Source organism: Sarcophilus harrisii, chromosome 6, assembly GCF_902635505.1.
Source record: "Sarcophilus harrisii chromosome 6, mSarHar1.11, whole genome shotgun sequence".
In the NCBI taxonomy this organism is placed as follows: domain Eukaryota; kingdom Metazoa; phylum Chordata; class Mammalia; order Dasyuromorphia; family Dasyuridae; genus Sarcophilus; species Sarcophilus harrisii.
In genome coordinates, this window is record NC_045431.1 from 232,592,258 (window position 1) to 232,611,417 (window position 19,160).

The window sequence follows — 19,160 nt, forward strand, 5'->3', positions numbered from 1 at the left end:
AGGTATGAGTTGTATTTTCCATTTTCTAGAAAGCCATTAAATATAAAGATCTACAACCATATTCAACTTGGGCCTCAGTAATCTGAAATCAGAGCCACATTTTCTTGCCCATCTGACATCCACAACAAAAGCACTGTTCTTATACTGAGCTTCATTCTGCTAAATAGAACCTATTTTAAATGGGCTATTCTGCAGAATAGTGAAAAACCCTCTTCATAAAGTTGTTTCATAGCCTGTTAAATGCAAGCACTCTAAAAATAGATAATGGTCACTGCTTCAAATAACTGAAAAGAAAAATCAATACCCCAAACTAACCTAAGAGGATACACAATCAACTCTAGGAGAGAAACATTCATAGCTTACTTATTCAAAAAGTATTAGTAATCATACTTTTACTGAGACAAAACAGTAAGGGTTGAAAAGCTAAGCATGATGGGAATCTCTATTTTGAAGACATACTAATGCTCCAACAGCTCAGATTTTACCTTTTTCAGTGCTTTTACTAAGTCTGAATAATCTCCAGCTTCCAGTTTGGGGTTTTTAACCAGCACTTCTACAGCTTCCAGAGCTTCTTTTCTCTCTTGCCATTTTTTAGCCTCCTGCAGGAGACACAATAAGAGTCACATATATAGCTTATACATTATTGACAAGTATAAAAGCTCGGTCTCTATGCCCAATAGGAACAAGCTGAACAAGTGTGAACAACATGTTGGTTACAAAGAGCAGGGTAAAGTAAAGTGTTAAGATTGAAACTGAAGCATTGCAGCTTATTAATACCATGACCCTTTTCAAGGATATTTTTTCCTTCACAAATTATTTTTCCTAAGGAAATCTCCTATGTTTTACAGTGAGTAAGCACCATAATAGGAATCGCTATACAGTATTGTAGAGATCTGCTTATTTATTTAAGAAAATGACACTAAGCAAAAGTCTCAAACAGTCAAGAAATCACTAAGTGTGATGACCGCGTTTTTAAAATCAGCTGGAATCAGGAATTCAGGTTAGGGGGAAATCTTCAATCTTTATTCTTTGTGGAGGTGAAGAAGGATCGCGATTGCAATGTGAACTGCTGTGACAAGAAGCCAGCCAGCAGTCTCTTCCGCCTCTCTCTCTGCCCCTTTGCCTCCACCCATCAAAATCGTCATTTCCTATACAACACATCAGGACTTGCACAAAGAGTGGGCGGGGGCCATTCTTTCTCCAAGCATATATATAATAGAGTATGGTCCAATTACTATTTAACCTCAAGTGCTTGGGACCTCAGTGCATCAACTCGAGCTTCAGCCCATTACAACTAAGAATCACTATCACAGAAATTCCTTATTACATCTGCAGAAATTGTGATATGTATTTTCAAAGCTTTTAGCATGACTACAAATTAGTAATCACAGACCAATCTAAATTTTTATTGCTCTTAGTGGCCAGTTCCTTACATTATGGACACATCTTAATCATTTTCTCCCATGATTGTAAGATGGGAAATGCTTTAGTAAGTGTTTATAACTTAATAGTTGATTATTTTGAAATCATCTTTAAAAAGCAAGTAGTAACTTACTTATTAGTAACTTACAATTTTGTCATAAAAGTCTTTTGGAAGTTTAGAAAGTATCTCCACAGCTTCTAACAGTTCATAAGCGTCTATCTGAGGTGCTTCATCACCATCATCACCTCCTGCAAAAAAGAAGGAAACTCAGAAAGTAAAATGGAGTAAGTTTCAATACTTTGCTATATTTCCTCTGGATCTTATGGGACAGAAGGGGAACAGTCACATAGACAGCATCCATCAAACACTTTCTTAATCTACAGCAGCCTTCCATGACTTTGCTGGCCTCTATGAGTTTCAAGATCAAAAAGTCAGCTTCATAATTCAAAACCAAAGGACTTATTAAATGTCTCTGTGTGTCTCTCTCTCTCTCTCTCTCTCTCTCTCTCTCTCTCTCTCTCTCTCTCTCTCTCTCTCTATATATATATATATATATATATATATATATATATATCTCTTCTGTATTGTGCTAATACGGTATTAGCTGAACTAATATTATGCTAAATGCAAGAGGAGAAACAAGACACTACCTATCCCGAAGGAGCTTTCATTCTAATAAAAAGGCCCTAATCCAGACAGCTGTGTGCCCGGGTATATGTGTATGTATTATCACCCCATGGAGCAAAGAGGAATGAAAGTAAGGATTCCTAAAGATAGCATCTCAGTTTAAAAGATAGAAAATCAGTAGGTAGAGAAAAAAAAGAGAAGATATAGGTCAGTCAGTCAATAAGCATTTATTAAGTTCCCACTATGTTAACAGGTACGCTACTAAGCACTGGAGATACAAAAAGAGGCACAAGTCTCAAAGAATTCATTTGGTCATCTCAGTGCAATGAATAGAATGCACAGAGTTTGGAGTCAGGAAGTTCAAATCTGGCCTCCAGCATGATCTGTGTGATCCTAGAAACAATCACTTCACCCTGTCTGCCTCAGTTTCCTTTTTGTAAAATGAATTGGAGAAATGGCAAACCTCTCCAGTATTTTGGATGGATGGGCAGGATGGACAGGAAGGAGAGAGGCGAGTACTAGGATTGGGCCTTAAAGGAAGCCAAGGTGCCAATAAGCAGCTAAGGCTGAAAAGGGAGACCATGGGAGGTGTGGGGCTTTGATGAGATTGTTCACAAATCAGGCATGTAAGCACAGAGCTTACCTCCCTCAGCATCTCCTCCAGCAGACTGCTGTTGTTCCAACTTTGCTTCTAACTCTTGCTGGGAGCGTAGGAACCGCGTAGGCTTAGGAACTCCTGTGGGCAGTTTCAACCATTCTTCTTCTAGTTCCTTCAACTACAAAACCATAATTTGTTTTAGAACTTATTTCCAAATCTTCATCACTAGACAATGTCAACATGAGATATGTTTATTCTATACAGACCGAACAAAGCAAAAAGAGAAAAATCTAAATTGCATCCAATGTGCTACAGGGAATTAATCTTCAAACTGCCTACAAAGAAGAGCCTGAACTTTTAATATTCACTGTGTTTATTATGAACCAATGAGAGAGAGAAAAAGTCTTTCCCAATTTGATGAGGTTATAAAAAGGAAAACGAAGATATTCATATAGAAAACCAGTTAGCATCACTTATGATTCATATTTTGTCCTTCAAAAGCCTCACATGACATATTTAAGGTCCTGTCCCTTAGCAATAGGGACATAAGGATGTTCTATCCCATTAGTTACCAGAGTGACAGTAAACTGACAGGGATGAGCACCAGTAGAAGAAAACAAATGATGCTCCAAGAATATCACAAAGACAAGGAAAATGTGAGAATGAACTCATTTATGACACAGCCCTCTCTTCTGAACTAGAATATGTCTATTCATGTGGCCAATGACAAAAAGAGGAGATGGGGCCTCACCTGGACAGAGTTTATATTTTGTAACGGAGCTTTCAGAGCATCCCGAATCCATCTGTAAATCTCCACCGCAATTAATTTGGCCTCATCTCGAATGGCCTTCTCTCGTGACTCAAAGAGTTTTGGCAACACTTTGATAATTGGCTTAAGTAAGATAATTTTTGAACCAAATTCACTAAAAGGAAAAGGTTGAAAAACATAAATAAGTTTGTAATTGTTAGCCATCTACACACTTTCCTAGTGTGTATTAATATACTTTATATTTTTTCTGCACATATATAAATGTACATGGTTTTTGAGTATTAACTCCTTGAGAGCAGGAACTGTTTCATTTCTATTTTTGTATTCCTAGAACTTAATCCACAAGAATTTAATAAATGCCTGCCCTTTAATACTCACAATTAAGTAGCCACAACCTTGAGAGACTGGGAAGACAAAGAGGCATAAGACAAAGAAGAACATAGATATCCAGGCCCATCTTTACAAATATTCAGAAGCAGTCTTCCAAAGATATTGTTCTCTATTGCCTTTGATCTCAAACATTTCTCCCTCCTGCTGCTATTGTCCTCACAATGAAGCTAATCCAGATCAATAGATTTTCAAGAGGTTTCATTTAGTAAACCTAATTATCTTAGGTATCATTTTAAATTTTACAAAGACCAGTGTTTTGGCAGCACATAAAAACAAAAACAAACTGCAGCTTTAGGGTTTAGTGAGGTGAGGAAGGAGAAGGGCAAGATGTTTCTGTAACAATCGATGTATACAGTTCTATAATATAAATAAATAAATTTTCTGGTTTAGCAAATCAAAACATTAAACTTTAAGATAGTAGACCTATAATCTGATTTTTTAAACTTCAATTCAATTTCTAAGGGATGAGGAAGGACACACGCGTGCGCGCACACACACACACACACACACACACTCCTAAGAACATGCTGCTGAATTAAAAAAAAAAAATCTTCAACGTGTCATTATATTATTAATTTTCCATCAGGCAGTTTGTAGCTTTTTCAGTTGCTTATGACATTTTTGTAAAGAGATGATCTGGATCCGAGGCACAAGTGTTACAGAAAAATCAGAGAGGAGCACCTAAAAATAAGAGTCTGATACTCAGTGAAGAGCAGAGAAATGGGGCTCAGGTTAAATCCATACTCCATAGTTCATTAACTCCCAGGGGCACAGTTTCCTCATCTGTTAATAGGAGTGAAGTGGACTAGACAGTCTCTGAGGTTCCAAGACTGTTTCTTTCTTTCTTTTTTTTTTTTTTTTTTTTTTTTTTTTTTAATTTTTATTCAATAGCCTTTTATTTACAGGTTTTATGCATGGGTAACTTTACAGCATTAACAATTGCCAAACCTCTTGTTCCAATTTTTCACCTCTTACCCCCCCACCCCCTCCCCTAGATGGCAGGATGACTAGTAGATGTTAAATACATTAAAATATAAATTAGATACACAATAAGTATACATGACCAAAACGTTATTTTGCTGTACAAAAAGAATCAGACTTTGAAATATTGTACAATTAGCTTGTGAAGGAAATCAAAAATGCAGGTGGGCATAAATACAGGGATTGGGAATTCAATGTAATGGTTTTTAGCTACTGTTTATTTCACACCAGCACTTCACAACTGCCCCTCCCATATAAGTCCTCAAAATATTACTGTTGACATTGACTGTCCCACCAGCTGCTTCCAGCAGTGACTACTAAAAATAATACAATCGGGATAAGGATGGAATCTACCAGCTGAGGACTTCTTAACTTTTTTATGTCATAGACCCCACTTCGGTAGTCTGAAAACATGAGAAGGAAGATATTGATTTCACCGAACACCTAAGATGGAATTAATCCAAAGTTAGGGCTTGTAAGGCATTTACAAGATGAAGTAGACAAGGCACTGGGAAGACAAAACAGTGTAATGTTCACCTAAGCAAACACACATCATTTAGACATCATTATTTAGCATTCTCAACATTAATTGTCCAGAATAAAATTAATATAGTTTATTCTAGCCCTGGGTCATGGGGACAGTGAGGATCACCTTAATTAAAAGTGTTGCTGATTCTGCTTCAAGGTTCAGGTTCCAATGCACACCAGGACCCTGGCAGCATGAAGTTTTAAGCTACAACATCTTCTCAAACAAGTTACTTCTGCTTCTCTTAAAGTGAAGGTGTGTTTTCCTAAACATTTCACACATCTGACTATCATGGATAAGGGATCAGAAAAATCAGATAACAGGACCCAAACAGAATAGATTTGTTTTGTTATTTGGGGGTAAAAAAAACGGTGAACAAACAATTAAAAGACACTGGTCACATAAAAATATGTAGGCTTACTCCAAAAAATAAGATTAGAGATGTTTCTGGAACCAGCATCAACCAACAGGCTAGAACAGAATAACTTGGAGAGATATGTCCTTCAAGATCTAGGTTTGCCCTAAGAGTTTTGAAGGATACTCAAGAGAGAAGGAAGGGTTGGTTTTCAGGCCTAACTATGAGTTTTAAATTGCTCTGAAGGTGCAAGAGGACCACACTAAACTGGGATAGTCCTAGATATTAGGAACACCAAGAATGACATATAGCTGCTTCTCTTATCCCCATCCAAACCCTAGGAGAAGCTACAGAAGGATGGGGAGATTCTAGCACCACTCCTGGACTCAAAATAGGAATTGGGACTCTGCCTCTAAGCTGTGTCCATTCCACTACTGAATGTATAGGAAAAAAAGAAGGCAGTGAACACAGTGGAAAAGAATAAGAGGAGCTAGATTCTATAGGTCGTTTTAAAAGTTTAAAGCTCATTTAAAAAAAAATTTCATCATACTGTACATACATACTGACACATATACATACATATACACACATACATAAGAATTTTACTGCAAGAACAGAAACCAAATAGCCAGTTAGTTCTTTTCCTAATGTTAGCTAAAGATTTACTAATGACTATTTCCAAAGACAACATATATTTTAATTTTCAAGACCCATAGTAATGAATGGTACAAGGAAAATATCTACTGTATGTTAAAATATCTAACCAAAGTGAAGTTGTAAGAAGATTTAAAAATTTCCTTAAAAGATCAATAATTGGCTAGGACTTAATGGAGTCTGAGCTTAGTATTTTCACATAGTACAAACTCTCATGACAGTAACTTTTTAAAAAGATTTAAGAGTATTTGTCAGATCACAGAGATGATCATTATCGCCCCCCCCCCCCCATCCAGCATTTCACCAAAGTTATTCAGATATGGAAATTACTGAGACATGGCATCAGATTAGCCAAAGGAGAACAAACTCTTGGTTTGTCTAATTCAGACTTCCACAGCACATTACAGCTGCTTGTTCCCAAAAAAGATGCCATTCACAGAAGAGTTCATTTAAAGCCAGTGAGAAATAACCTATTGCACAACAGCCTAAGTTATTTTCTGTTTTGCAGTGGTATGCTCCTATGAAAGATGTACAGCAGAAGTGTCAAACTGAAGGCCAAGTCCCCAGTATGGGGCCCAAATCAGATTAAAATGAAATTGGGAAATGTTTAATTTGTGATTTTCTTAGTCAATATGCTGCCTTTTCACTGAATTTGTCACAGAATGTGTTTTAAGAGGGCACTGAATTAAGTTACTGTTTTAGCAAAAAAATCCAAACCTAGAACGAAAGGCTGTTGTCTCAACCCAATCATATAGCTTTTAGCCAACACTTCAACCCTTTGAAATAACAACTGCTGAGGTGGGAAAAATGGTTTACTTACTTTATTTAAACAAGATAATCTATTCCCACACATAAAAAATGAGGTAAAATTTTTAAACTGAGATCAGTAATAACCTAGTCTAATCAGGAAATGATTTAGTTAAGATATGAGACAAACAATAAATAAAATTCATCATTCACTACACAAAACTCTTACACTCTCCCATACTACTTTGGGCAAGTTAAGTCCCAGTGGTTCCCATTTCTGTGTAAGGCTTGATAACAGACCGACTTTAACCCAAAGCTTGGCTGCTCTTCAAAGCACATACTCAAGAGCCTGTAAAGTTTGCCAAAGGCTCTTCTCCTGACAGCCAAGAGCTCACCTGAGAGCTTTCCTCAGCGTCTCTATGCAGGCGACTGTGATTTTGGGGTTCTTACTGTCCAAGCCCTTTAGAAGTTCTTCTTGCACAGCTTCCCCCTTTTCAATCTCTATGTACATCAGACAGATCTCTGTGCCAAGCTCCTTTGCTTTGGCTTTTGGCTGGTTGAACACTTTACTTACGACTCCTGACACAACTTCTCCTGTAGTCCTGAAATACACAGTGAAAAATAGATTCATTTTAGTTTACAAAAGAAAAGCTACAAAGTGGACACAAAGAAAAATATATGTTTATGTATCAGAATTAATCCAAAGGTATATATGAGTATACATGTGTGTGTGTGTGTGTCCAAACTTAATTGTAGTATTCTTAGGGGGAAAGGGGAGAAAGCACAAGAAGGAGAGAAGAGAAAAAAGCAAAAAGTGCACAACAGAAAGCAACAGAAAACTTACAAGGAAGCAAAGAAAAGATGGACAGCTCTGAATATAATGTATTTATTATACATAAGCTTTCTTGAAATGGAAATTGATTGATATTTTGAATCTTCTTGTGTTCTTTCTGCTGTACACAAGGCAATATTTCCCCCCCCTTTTACTATTTCGCTCCTATTTTGTTCTTATTTAAGTTTAAAATTTAAAAAAAAATTTTAAATGAGCCCCAAATCCTGTCAGGTTTTCCTTTTACTTCAAGTATATTTTCTATTTATGAAACATAAGGTGAACATAAGGTTTATTCTTTGAATAAAACCTAACCTAGATTTTATCTATCAAACCATATATAATTATTCCAAATCACTCCAGTATTTTTAATTTCAAGAAAATGAAAATTCCAGTAAAATACTGTAAAATCTTAATAACTGAAGACAAGATATAAGATGTTCCAAAAGTCTCAAGGAATGTTTATTAGCTTAAAACTGTCCTGAGATCTCTGAGACACTGTATATAAAAAGAAGTCACCTAGACTCAGAACAAATGGAAAGAAATTACTTACTTTCCAGCCACGTGAGCATTTTCGACATAGACAAGTGCAGCTTCTAATCCCTTGAGTTGAACCACCGCATTGGAATCGGTCACAAATTTTTTGATCAATCCTAAGTATTTGGACCATTCTGGACTTTTTTCATCCTTTATTTTCTGGAAAATCTTCAGGGCTTCTTCATATCCACTTAACCTTGCTTTCCACAGCTAAAAAATTTTTAGTTTTAAAAAGTTTTATTTAGTTTAAAAAGTTTTATTTATAGATATACAGATTTTAAATAAGCTTATTTAATACCTTTTTCCTGCTTACTATGAACTTTTTCTGGTAATGTAAATGTGATCACATTATATTCTGTTCTAGATGCAAAAAGGAAATGTAATAAATGTAATAAATTTAGACTAAGATATAAAAGAGAGGATACTAAGTAATTTGCAAAAGTTCTATTAATGTAACAGAGCAAAACCAAACTTGAAACAATCTCAAGTTCCAGGCCATGATGTCTGAACACTGAACTCGTGCTTACGCGCCTTTTATTTTTTTTCCTCTTGATATTCAAGCTATTAGAGCTAAGAAATCATGCTGCTGACGCTGCCTGATGTAGAAGGTTGCTTCAAAAACCTGCTTGTATAATTGCCAAGAAACTTGATATCATCACACATTTTAATTTTTAATCAGAAATTTGCTAACTGTAGCCAATAAGTTTCAAGCGCATTTAGGGAGTCACCAGTGATTTGTCACTCAGTCAACAGATAGCTACAGAATTTCTACTGAGTACAAGGTAATCTTGGGGCTCTGAGAAATATAAAGATGTGGGAGGGGGAAGGAAAAACAAAAGGGAACAGATTTCCTGTACCTAAGTTCAGACAGTCAAGGGAAAGAATATTCATTAGCAGTAAGATCTTTACTGAAGAGAAAAGGAATTACCGCGTTAACATCTTCTCTCAAAATGGGAGAAATGGCTTAAAAATTTGCACATTATTCATTCTAACTAAATAAATTAGTTGGAGATATACTGAAAAAATTCATCTTAAGGAAAAAAAAGTTCTTGACTCATTATTTGTTGCAATAAGACAGGGACAAGATTTGTAAATTCACTGGTACAGGATAAGCACCATCTATCTATTGATGCAGGTCAGCACCTTCTCTATAACTGAGAGTCTTAGAAAGTTGTCTAGAGCACAAAGAGTTTTAATCAGGATCTTACAGGTGGTGTCAGAGTGTACTAACCAAGGTCTTTTTGGATCTCAACACTCTGCTCTGCTACCGCTTATAATGCCTCAGAAAAATGTCAATGCTCTTTCACCAAAATAAGGAATACAAATTCATTTCAAATGATGCCACAGACCTCGTGATATACACTCAGATTCTATTGAACATTTCCATTCTTTAAATGAGTCATGTATTAAGCACACAAAATAAATATAAATAAAGGAGGTAATTAAGTTACAGGAGATTTTTTAAAAATCAAGTAGAAAAAAAATGGAATAATACCTACTATACTAGCAAATGACTTCTGGGTTCTGTTTCTACTCTGACACAAGAATTTATAGGATCCCAGAACTGAGAATGACCTAAGGGATCATCTCATTTACAGCTGAGAACATTTAGGCACAATAAGTGGACACAGAGACCAGAATTAGGTTCAATGATACAACATCCTGGAGTGGACCTACCAAAGACCATCCAGAATGACTTCCTAAAGTATATTTTTCAAGGTCTTCAAAGAAAAAGAGTTTCTCATTCCTTGCAATAAGCAGTAATTTTTATAATTTTTAGAAATTTCTATCTTATATTAAATTTGCTTCAATTTAAAAGTTAATGCATGCCAACAATTTTTATAAAACTTGAAATCAAAATGAAATGTCATATCAGACCATGCCTTACCAAATACAATAACACCTCAGTTATATCCAGCATGGCAGACAAACAGGATGTCTGGGTTTAGTTAAGTGAATTTTCAAATTTAATATTTTTTTGCACTGGAAACTGATGACATTTAAATATTCATAGCAACCTGGCCCTCAGAATTTTATTTCAAATATATAAAACTGCTTGGATTGCTTAATCAACTACAAATCTAAGTGTAAAAAAATTTTTTTTTCTCAACAATGAAGCAAGGTAAAATTATTAGCATTAATTGACATGCTTTAATAGTTGTAAGGAAAACCTTCCTAATAATTTATGCTAATCAAAAGGAAGTGATGAGTGCCCTGTCTCTAGAAGTCTCCCCAAAAGGTCAGATGCCTACTTGCCTTGAAATATTGTGGAAGGGATTTTTGTTCAGACATGGGCTGGACTAAAATGGTCCATGGACCAATGGTCCAAGGAGTCCATGCCGAGTCTGTGATCCTATGACATTCTCAATAACCAGACCAATCAACTCTGAAAGTTAAGCAGAATGATGCTAGGAGAAAATTGATTCGCCCAAATTTTAAATCAAAGCAAAAAGCTTCAACAAAGCCTAATTTTTGCCTGTTTATTCAAAAAATATGAGTTGAAAAAATTAGAGGTAGTAGGATAAGATCATGGAGTAACCAGAAAGTACTTGTAAAAATAATTGTTTAATCTACTGGTCGTCCTGCCATCTGGGGGAGGGGGTGGGGGGTAAAAGGTGAAAAATTGGAACAAGAGGTTTGGCAATTGTTAATGCTATAAAGTTACCCATGCATATATCCTGTAAAAAAAAAAGGCTATTAAATAAAAAAAAATAATAATAATTGTTTAAAGGAAAAAAAAAAACTTTATATTGCCTCTCAGTATCTTAGCTACAAATTAAATGTAGTCTGAAGAAATTACATACAGGCAGGTTTTTAGCAATATTCTTATAATACTGAAGCTGGGTCTTGTTTTATATAAATTAAGAAAGTAAAGTTAAAATTTTCTTGAGCTGAATGTTGTATATAAAAATAACCAAAGCCAGGCATTCAGTTTAAACTGGGATATAACAAGAGAGCTATAAGGTGAGCTTGTTTCTCTGTTGTCTAGACATCTCCACTAGTTTCTTGTCATTTGTCCTCCTGCTGCTTAGCACCCACCTTCACTTTCCACCTCTGGCTGGGAGAATAGTAACCCAATCAATAGTCCTAAAGAATTGACTGCCATGCCCATCCTCCAGGGTTGGATGCTTGGCCAAATCAGTATTCGTCACACTTTGATGTCCTTAAGCCAGCCCCAAACGACCTTCTCTGGTCACTACTCTTCTATTAGCATCTAAGTTCTCAGAAGGCAAGGACTTCCTCACTTTGTATTTGTATACATATATATTCAATACTCAACAATACCTGATGCATAATCAGAGGATTTAAATTCTTTTTTACTTTCTTTTTGTTTTAAATCCCTGTGGGCAACTCCTTGTGTAGAAGCTCCCTCTACTGATACAAACTAGCAATTTAATACTCATGCCACTATTTCCAAATTAACAAACCACTAAATGCTAGTAAACCAATGATAGAAAATAGAGGGAAAGTTTAGGAGAAAAGAACCTCACCTTATGTTCACATTTCTGATCAACAGATAGTTTCATCCACTCACTGTCGTCTCCCATTGTGTGTCCAGTTTTTTCTTAGAATGAAGAAGAACTCCTGGTCAGGTAAAAATAGGTACTTGTTAACTAACCTCAATCAGGAAATATCTTAAAAGTGTTATTTTTTTTTTTTTTAAATGAGCACATTGTCATACAACACATGCACAAAGAATATAACTTAGGGTTAAATATTCACTTCATTGTGTTAGCATTGTACAACAAGATGGACATCAAGATCTAATGTGAAAGAAAATATTTTAAAAATATTACAGAAGAGTGAGTAGATCTATAATTTATAGCTTTCTGAAATGGAGCCTAAAATCACTGATGAACTCAAGGAACAAGGTTTTAGAAAAGAACTCAGTGTTCTTGTTCAGTCATGTCCAATTCTGTGATCCCATGGACCACTGCATGTCAGATCCTTCTATTCTCCATTATCACTCAAAGTCTGTTCAAGTTCATGTTCATAAACTCATAAATCACATAAGTGATCAAATACAGGGCTTTGTCGATGCAGCCAATACCTTCCACTCAAAATCACATACAATCTAATATGTGCATATCCCATCCCAATTTCCATAACCTATAAACTCCTGAAGGGCAAGACTTCCTTGCTTTTGTTCTTGTACCTCTAGGGCTTCGCACTCTGGTGGACACAGAGCAGACACTTAATAAACATTTATTGATAGATCCCACGAATTATCCAATACTGGTTTATGTTCAATTGACATAATTTCTGTAATTATTTTTCCACAAATCAACTAATATTTATTAAGCACTTATTATTATGGATACAAAGATTTAAAAAATAGTCCTAGATATCAAAAAGTTTAAATTATACATATTCTAAATATAAAATATATTTAAAGGAAAAATACAAGGCAATCCTAGGCAAAAGGCACTACTAGTAACTGGGAGAGTACACTTGTGCAAGACCAAGAAAGAAGTGGCATCTAAGTGGAGTTTTAAAGGGGACCGTTTGTTTTAAGAATATCCTCCTGGTCAAAGGCATGGATCCTACGTGTGAAGAGCAATGAGGTTAGTTTGACTGGCCTGATGAATGCCAGAAGGTAAGAATATAGAATATAATCTTGACATTCTACCTCCACAATAGTTCTCATTTCCCGCCCATTCTCCCTACTCCCACAGGTATTACTTTTATTTAGGCCCTTATCACCTCAGCCTACAATAACCCAAGAGCCTCTTCATTGCTATTCCTGCCACAAATCTTTCCCAATTCCAATCTTTTTTCCACAAAGTGATTGTCTTAAGCAAAGACCCGACCATGTCAACAACATGGCTTTCTATTGCCTCTAGGATCAAATACATAACATCCCCTTAACAACCTGTACCCAACCTCTTTCTAGACTCACTAGACATCCTTTGGCAGACACCAATTGAGAAAATGGTGACCATAGGATGAAATACTCATCTTTTGTTCACTGTAGGAATTTACTCGGTACTAAATGAGGCTATACATGTGAAATTCACTTCGCCTGCTTAGTTTAGGATCCAAAAAAATCCAAACAAAAAACCCCAACCCTTTTCATGGCCACAGATTATACTTCTACCTTTTGATGGGAGTCAAGAAATCTATTTCTTTGTACAAGGAGGGCTATCAAGCCTGACTGTCTTGTCCTGCTTCTGTCCCCTGCAGTCTCCCAGAATTTGACTTACTGTTACCCAAAGATCCCTTGTTAACCTCCCAACCTGTCTTTCCAAATACTCATTCTGTAGTTGAACTTTCTTTTAATTATTCATTTTTCTGAAAATTAGACTGAGTTCCTTGAGAGCAAGGGCTATCTTTTTCTATTTGTATCTCTACCTAAGGCACATGATAAATGCTTAATAAATGATTCTTTAATCATTCCCTCCTAATCCATGTGTTTATCTAAACTTTTTCTCAAACTTGTTTTTTAGACTGTAGCCTAAGAGTGCCAGGTTGGGTAAGTGTACATTTTTCTATGTAAAAAAATTTCTTTTTTGCTTTGGCAATTGGGGTTAAGTGACTTGCCCAGGGTCACACAGCTAGAAAGTGTTAAGTGAGGTCAAATTTGAACTCGGGTCCTCCTCACTTCAGGGCTGGTACTCTACTATGCCACCTAGTTTGCCCTCAAAATACTTTCTTTTGATTAAATATTTTATTTTCTTTAAACTTCAAGGGGTTCCCCTTAGTTGTGGGTTTTAGAATCTGGTGAACAAACTCATTGTTCACCCCATCCTTGTTTTTGTTTTAAGTTTAGACTAAAAAACCAACAAAACCCCAACAATTTGACTGTAGGAAATTAGAGACGAGCCTTGTCCTGGGCAATACATTATAAAATAACCTTACTCTGCCACTTGGGTAAGTTATTTTGGACTTTCAGTTAGTATATTTAATGAACCATGCCAGTGTAAGTTTAAAAAAAAAGACAAGAATAATTTCAGTACAAATAAGATAAAAATCCAAAAGAATCCAAAGGATTTTACAACACATCTGAAAACAAAATTCTAAGAATTGTTCATGAAAGTCAAATTTCCTAGTTAAGCTACTAAATTTTTCCCTAAATCTTATATTTTCTTTTTCCAAAAAGAATCTCAAGTATAAAAAATCAGGACACAAATTATCAGTTACCATCAGAGAATTATATGATGATATTCCAGTAAATATAATTTTAGGACAAAAAGAGACCTTTGCAAATCATTTCATTTAACAGCCTCCTTTTATAGATAAGGAAACGAATGCCCAGAGAGGGCGACTTGGTCATGGTTGCACTGTTAACAAGTATTAAGAGCCAAGATGCAAACCCAATTCTTCCCTCAAAATTCTGCACTTTTGAAATGTGACGGAAATGTACTAAGTCAATAGAGAAAATTTATTTTCTTAAAATGAAGAAATTAGATTATATGACCTCTAAGGTCCCGCTTGAATCTAAATCAATGGGGTCTTTTTAGTTGTTGTTCAGTCATTTCAATTCCGTCTGACTCCTTGTAAACCTGTTTTGAGTTTTTCTTTGTAAAAGTCTTGGAGTGAATGGCCACTTCCTTCTCCAGCTCATTTTACAGATGAGGAAACTGACTCAAACAGGGTGAAATAATATTCCCAGCGTCACATAGGTAGTCAGTGCTGATGCCAGATTTGAAGTCATGAAGATGAGTCCTGACTTCAGGCCTAGCACCGTGTGCTTCCTCCTAAATCTATGATCCTTCTATAAATGCTCCACAGAGGACCCACCCAACATGATTCCTTCTATTATGGTTTTCAAACAATTGGTGGGTACTCTTTTCAGCAGTCTGTTACAGAACTTGCCTACATCTTTTTCCAAGAGCTGTCCATCATTAATTAATCCATTAGTACTTATAACCTAGATAGACACTAAAGATGAGCAGTGAGTCAGGCCTAGAATGAATTAGAAAGAAGAGGGGAGTTTGGATTTTACAACTGGAAAACAGGGAGCACTTTGGGGATTTTTGATTCCGAGATGCTCCCTGAAACATATTTTAAAAACTATTATTAATTCAGCAATAGTCTGTGGCCAGCGCTCAAAGAATGCTACATTTATTGCAGATTTTAAATTGCAGGTAGCCAAAAAGGAAATTGAGAAGTATGAAGGGTATAAGTGAAAATTCCCGCGTAATACAATAACTCTTAAAATACAAATATATCAGGTTTTAGGCTCAATTATAGTGAGATGTTTTATTTTAAAGCAACTTTTTAATAGAACGATTTCTTTTAAATTACAAGTGTAACTCATGAAGGAGAAGATAAGTTTTGGAGAGTTGTCTAAATTTCACAAGAGGTGAAATCACTTGCCCGGGGCTATACAGTCACTGTTAAAGGTTCATCTCAGATTGTCTGGAATTGAAGATCTACAGCTTTCTATTTGCTAAGCCAGCAACACTCTTTCTTTAAATAGGAGAGGAGGGACGTTTTTGTTTAAGTAAACATGATCTTGATTACCCAATTGCATCATAACATAAAAGAATACCCTAGAGAAAATAAAAAGATTTTTAGAGTACCAAGATAAACAAGTACATGTGATATACTCAACATCTAATACCAGCTAGTTTGTATATATTATACCTACCCATACACGTATATATGCATGCACACACCTCTCCAAGAGAAGTTAGTTGTTCATATATAAACTACCAGACTCAGCACAGTTCATCTGAGTGAGACTTTCATTAAGCCTTGTAGACAAAAATCCCTGGATTTTTATGAACAGGATTATGGTCTGGAGTCAAAACCTAGCAACTGACAGTAGACACTTTCATTCCTTTTAATCATGATAAGGCCTTGCCTTGGGACATCAGATCCTGAAAGAAGAAAACACAAAAATAGACAAAATAGAATTCCCAGGGTCACAGGTATAAACCAATACTGCACACGTTATTTCAAAAGCACCCCCTCCCTCCTGTTAGAGGTATATAAAAAATCCCAGATAACAAGTCAATAAACACAGTTGAATATAACATATCTTATAAATAAAACCACTCAGATTTTGGGACTTTCTTTTAATCATGACACATGCCTTAAGTCTTTAGACTTTGGAAATAGTTTCTCTACCCACCAATTTCTGATTTGAAAGTATTTTAGAAGTTAATTTTTAAAAAAATGCCATAATGTAATTAAGAGAAACATTCTAACTGTAATGACACATTTTTTTTTTAAATAGATGCTCTTAACTGTAAGGCAATTCTATCTAAAAATCTCCCCTTCTAGAGTCAGACAAGAGATAAAAATTAAAAAAAAAAAAGGCTTCAAAGGGGACAGGGGTCAAAGGTGGAAAAGGAGGTATTTGTATCCTTTTATTAGAAATCCTTGACAGTTTGGTGAAACTTATGGAATCTTTCACAAAATTAGGTTTTTAAATGCATGAAATAAAAATACACAAAATCAAAAAGGAAATTAATTATACTGATATACAGTTTTAAAAAGATTTTTTAAAAAGCAACCTAGTTTGAAACCTCCAATTTAAGATCTTTTCTTTTTCTTTTTTTTTTAGTGTTTGTGGCTTAATTGGGGTTAAGGAACTTGCCCAGGGTCACACAGCTAGTTAAGTATTAAATGTCTGATGTTGAATTTGAACCCAGGTCCTCCTGACTCCTGGGAGGGTGCTCCATCTACTGCACCATCCAGATATCCAGCTGCCCCAAGATTCTGCTTTCATCCCTATAGGCACTCCATATACAAACAAAAGACATTCTCTTGCCCCTAATCTTCCATCAGGTCTCTACAGAGGGATCAGGGCTCAATGGAGGCCTTCTTCTGTCTTCATTTGGCCTAATCTGCAGATTTTGGAGATATAGATACAGACAGATAAAGTGGGCTGAATGTCACAAACTTGTGTCTTTGAACCCAGAAGACCAACCCATAACCTATGGGCTTGGGTCCTCAAAATAGTTGGTTTACATTGGAACTTTGAACTAAAATCTTATTCAAGTCCCAGTATTCCTACAAACCACTGGTCATTTCAGCAGACATTTCAGGGTAATGATTTGAACTAAGGAAAGGTCATTCTAAGTTCAAGTTTAAATGTATATTTTAAAAGAAATTAAAAGTACCCCTTCCAATTATATACTTAGAACTAGATAAACAAAATGCTGCTCAGGAAAAAGCCTCGGGATATCTTTAGTAAGGCAATAAGGATTTCTCTTTGTAAAAATATTAAAGTGCATCTACAATGACCTCTTCTGAACAAACCTGAGGAGGTCAAGCAGGTGGTAGCACTATTCATCCCTAGTTTGTATACGAGGGAACAATTTTTGAAAGGACTAGAAATGGCCACGAAGTTAGGGATAATGTGGCAGTCCTGACAGGGCCTAAGGCTTCTTCCAACTATAGATAGGTTATTACCAAGTGAAATGAAACATGACCAGCTACATATAGGAGGGCAGGAGAAGTCAGCAAAAGGGTTTGATCTCTTCTGTAACTTAAGATATTCTACCCCAATTTTCATTCATTCAACAAATACTTAGAACATCTAAGAGATAGGAATACAAAGATGGCTAAGAGCTCACTACTGTCAAAGAGCTTACACACTTACAGATGGGGGGAAACCAAAGTCGAAGAAGAAAGACCTTCCATGGTTCCCTATTAACTGCAATAAAATACAATCCCTTTGCTCTGGCATTTAAGACTTCTATGATCTATTTCCAATCTTATTTCCCATTCCCCTTTGAACTCTTTTTAAGGATGTTTTCTTCTCCCCAAGGCCCTCCCTCAAGTACCACCTCTAAAACATCTCCCCTGCCGGCCTCCAGCTGTTGATTGGGACCTAAACCCCCATCACTGCCTAAACAGTTTCATTTTTATTTGTGTTCATGTGTTTTCCCACCAGGCAAGAACTAAGCTGCCTAATGGCAGACTGTGTGTCCTCTGATAAATCTCTGTACCTATATTCAGCACAGGCCTTGGCATATACCTGGTGACTAATAAGCATTTGTTTCACTTAAGATTTCTTCAACTATAATAAAAAGCAACATGTGGTATTCACTGTAAGAGTTGTATTATCAAGGACTACAAAAATTCAGAGGGAAAAGATCACTTTGAAATACTGGTCAGTGTAAGATTTATGAAAGAGAAAACTCTTTGAGCTACATCTTTTGAAAAGCACAGGTGGGGTTAAAAATACAACAGAAAAAAAACAAGGACCTGGAAAACTAAGGAACTGTTTAAACAATAGCTAATTGTCCATTTACCATAGTACAAATTATGGAAAGATCAGAAAAAACTGGAAAAAATATAACCCAGTCTTGGAACATATAGAAAGACTCTGGATGTCAGATACATTGTTTGTGTATACTGACCCGACAGGCCATTAACAAAGAGCAAGATCCTGCTCATTTAGATGCTTTAGGTGCTGCTAGCTCCTGGAGATACAACAAAAGCAAGTAAGACAGTTCCAAACTTTAAAGAGCTAACCTGCCAATGGAAGAATAAAACAATTTTATAAAAGGGATTTTAGAAAGTGGGGAGTGAATGAGTTAGGCTGGATGCTATACCCCTTAATTCTAGTGCCTATCCTTTGATTATCTAATTTATCCTATCTTATAGAGAGAGTTATTTGAATATCTTCTCCATTACACTGTGAGCTCTCTGCCAGCAAAGACTTTTTGTTTTTCTCTATAACTCCAGCACTTTGTAACATTAAGTATAGTGGCTCACACAGTAGGTGCTTAATAAATGTTCACTGACTACCAACCAATAAGGAA

General features: G+C 35.8%; 1 protein-coding gene across 7 annotated transcripts in view; it reads right to left on the bottom strand.

Moving 5' to 3' along the window:
• Window positions 1–19,160, bottom strand: part of CKAP5 (cytoskeleton associated protein 5) — an 84,893-nt gene that overhangs the window by 51,015 nt on the left and 14,718 nt on the right. For 5 of the 7 annotated variants that reach the window (XM_031942608.1, XM_031942606.1, XM_031942601.1 and 2 more), the window contains 8 exons: window positions 16,031–16,262; window positions 11,928–12,021; window positions 8,453–8,646; window positions 7,466–7,672; window positions 3,400–3,571; window positions 2,694–2,826; window positions 1,571–1,671; window positions 486–599 (listed from right to left, as the gene is read on the bottom strand). In XM_031942608.1, the coding sequence (XP_031798468.1) occupies window positions 486–599; window positions 1,571–1,671; window positions 2,694–2,826; window positions 3,400–3,571; window positions 7,466–7,672; window positions 8,453–8,646; window positions 11,928–11,984 (978 nt within the window). In that variant the 5' untranslated portion in view covers window positions 11,985–12,021; window positions 16,031–16,262. The remainder of the gene's footprint in view (window positions 1–485; window positions 600–1,570; window positions 1,672–2,693; window positions 2,827–3,399; window positions 3,572–7,465; window positions 7,673–8,452; window positions 8,647–11,927; window positions 12,022–16,030; window positions 16,263–19,160) is intronic. The other 2 variants (XM_031942604.1, XM_031942605.1) reach the window with 2 other exon arrangements.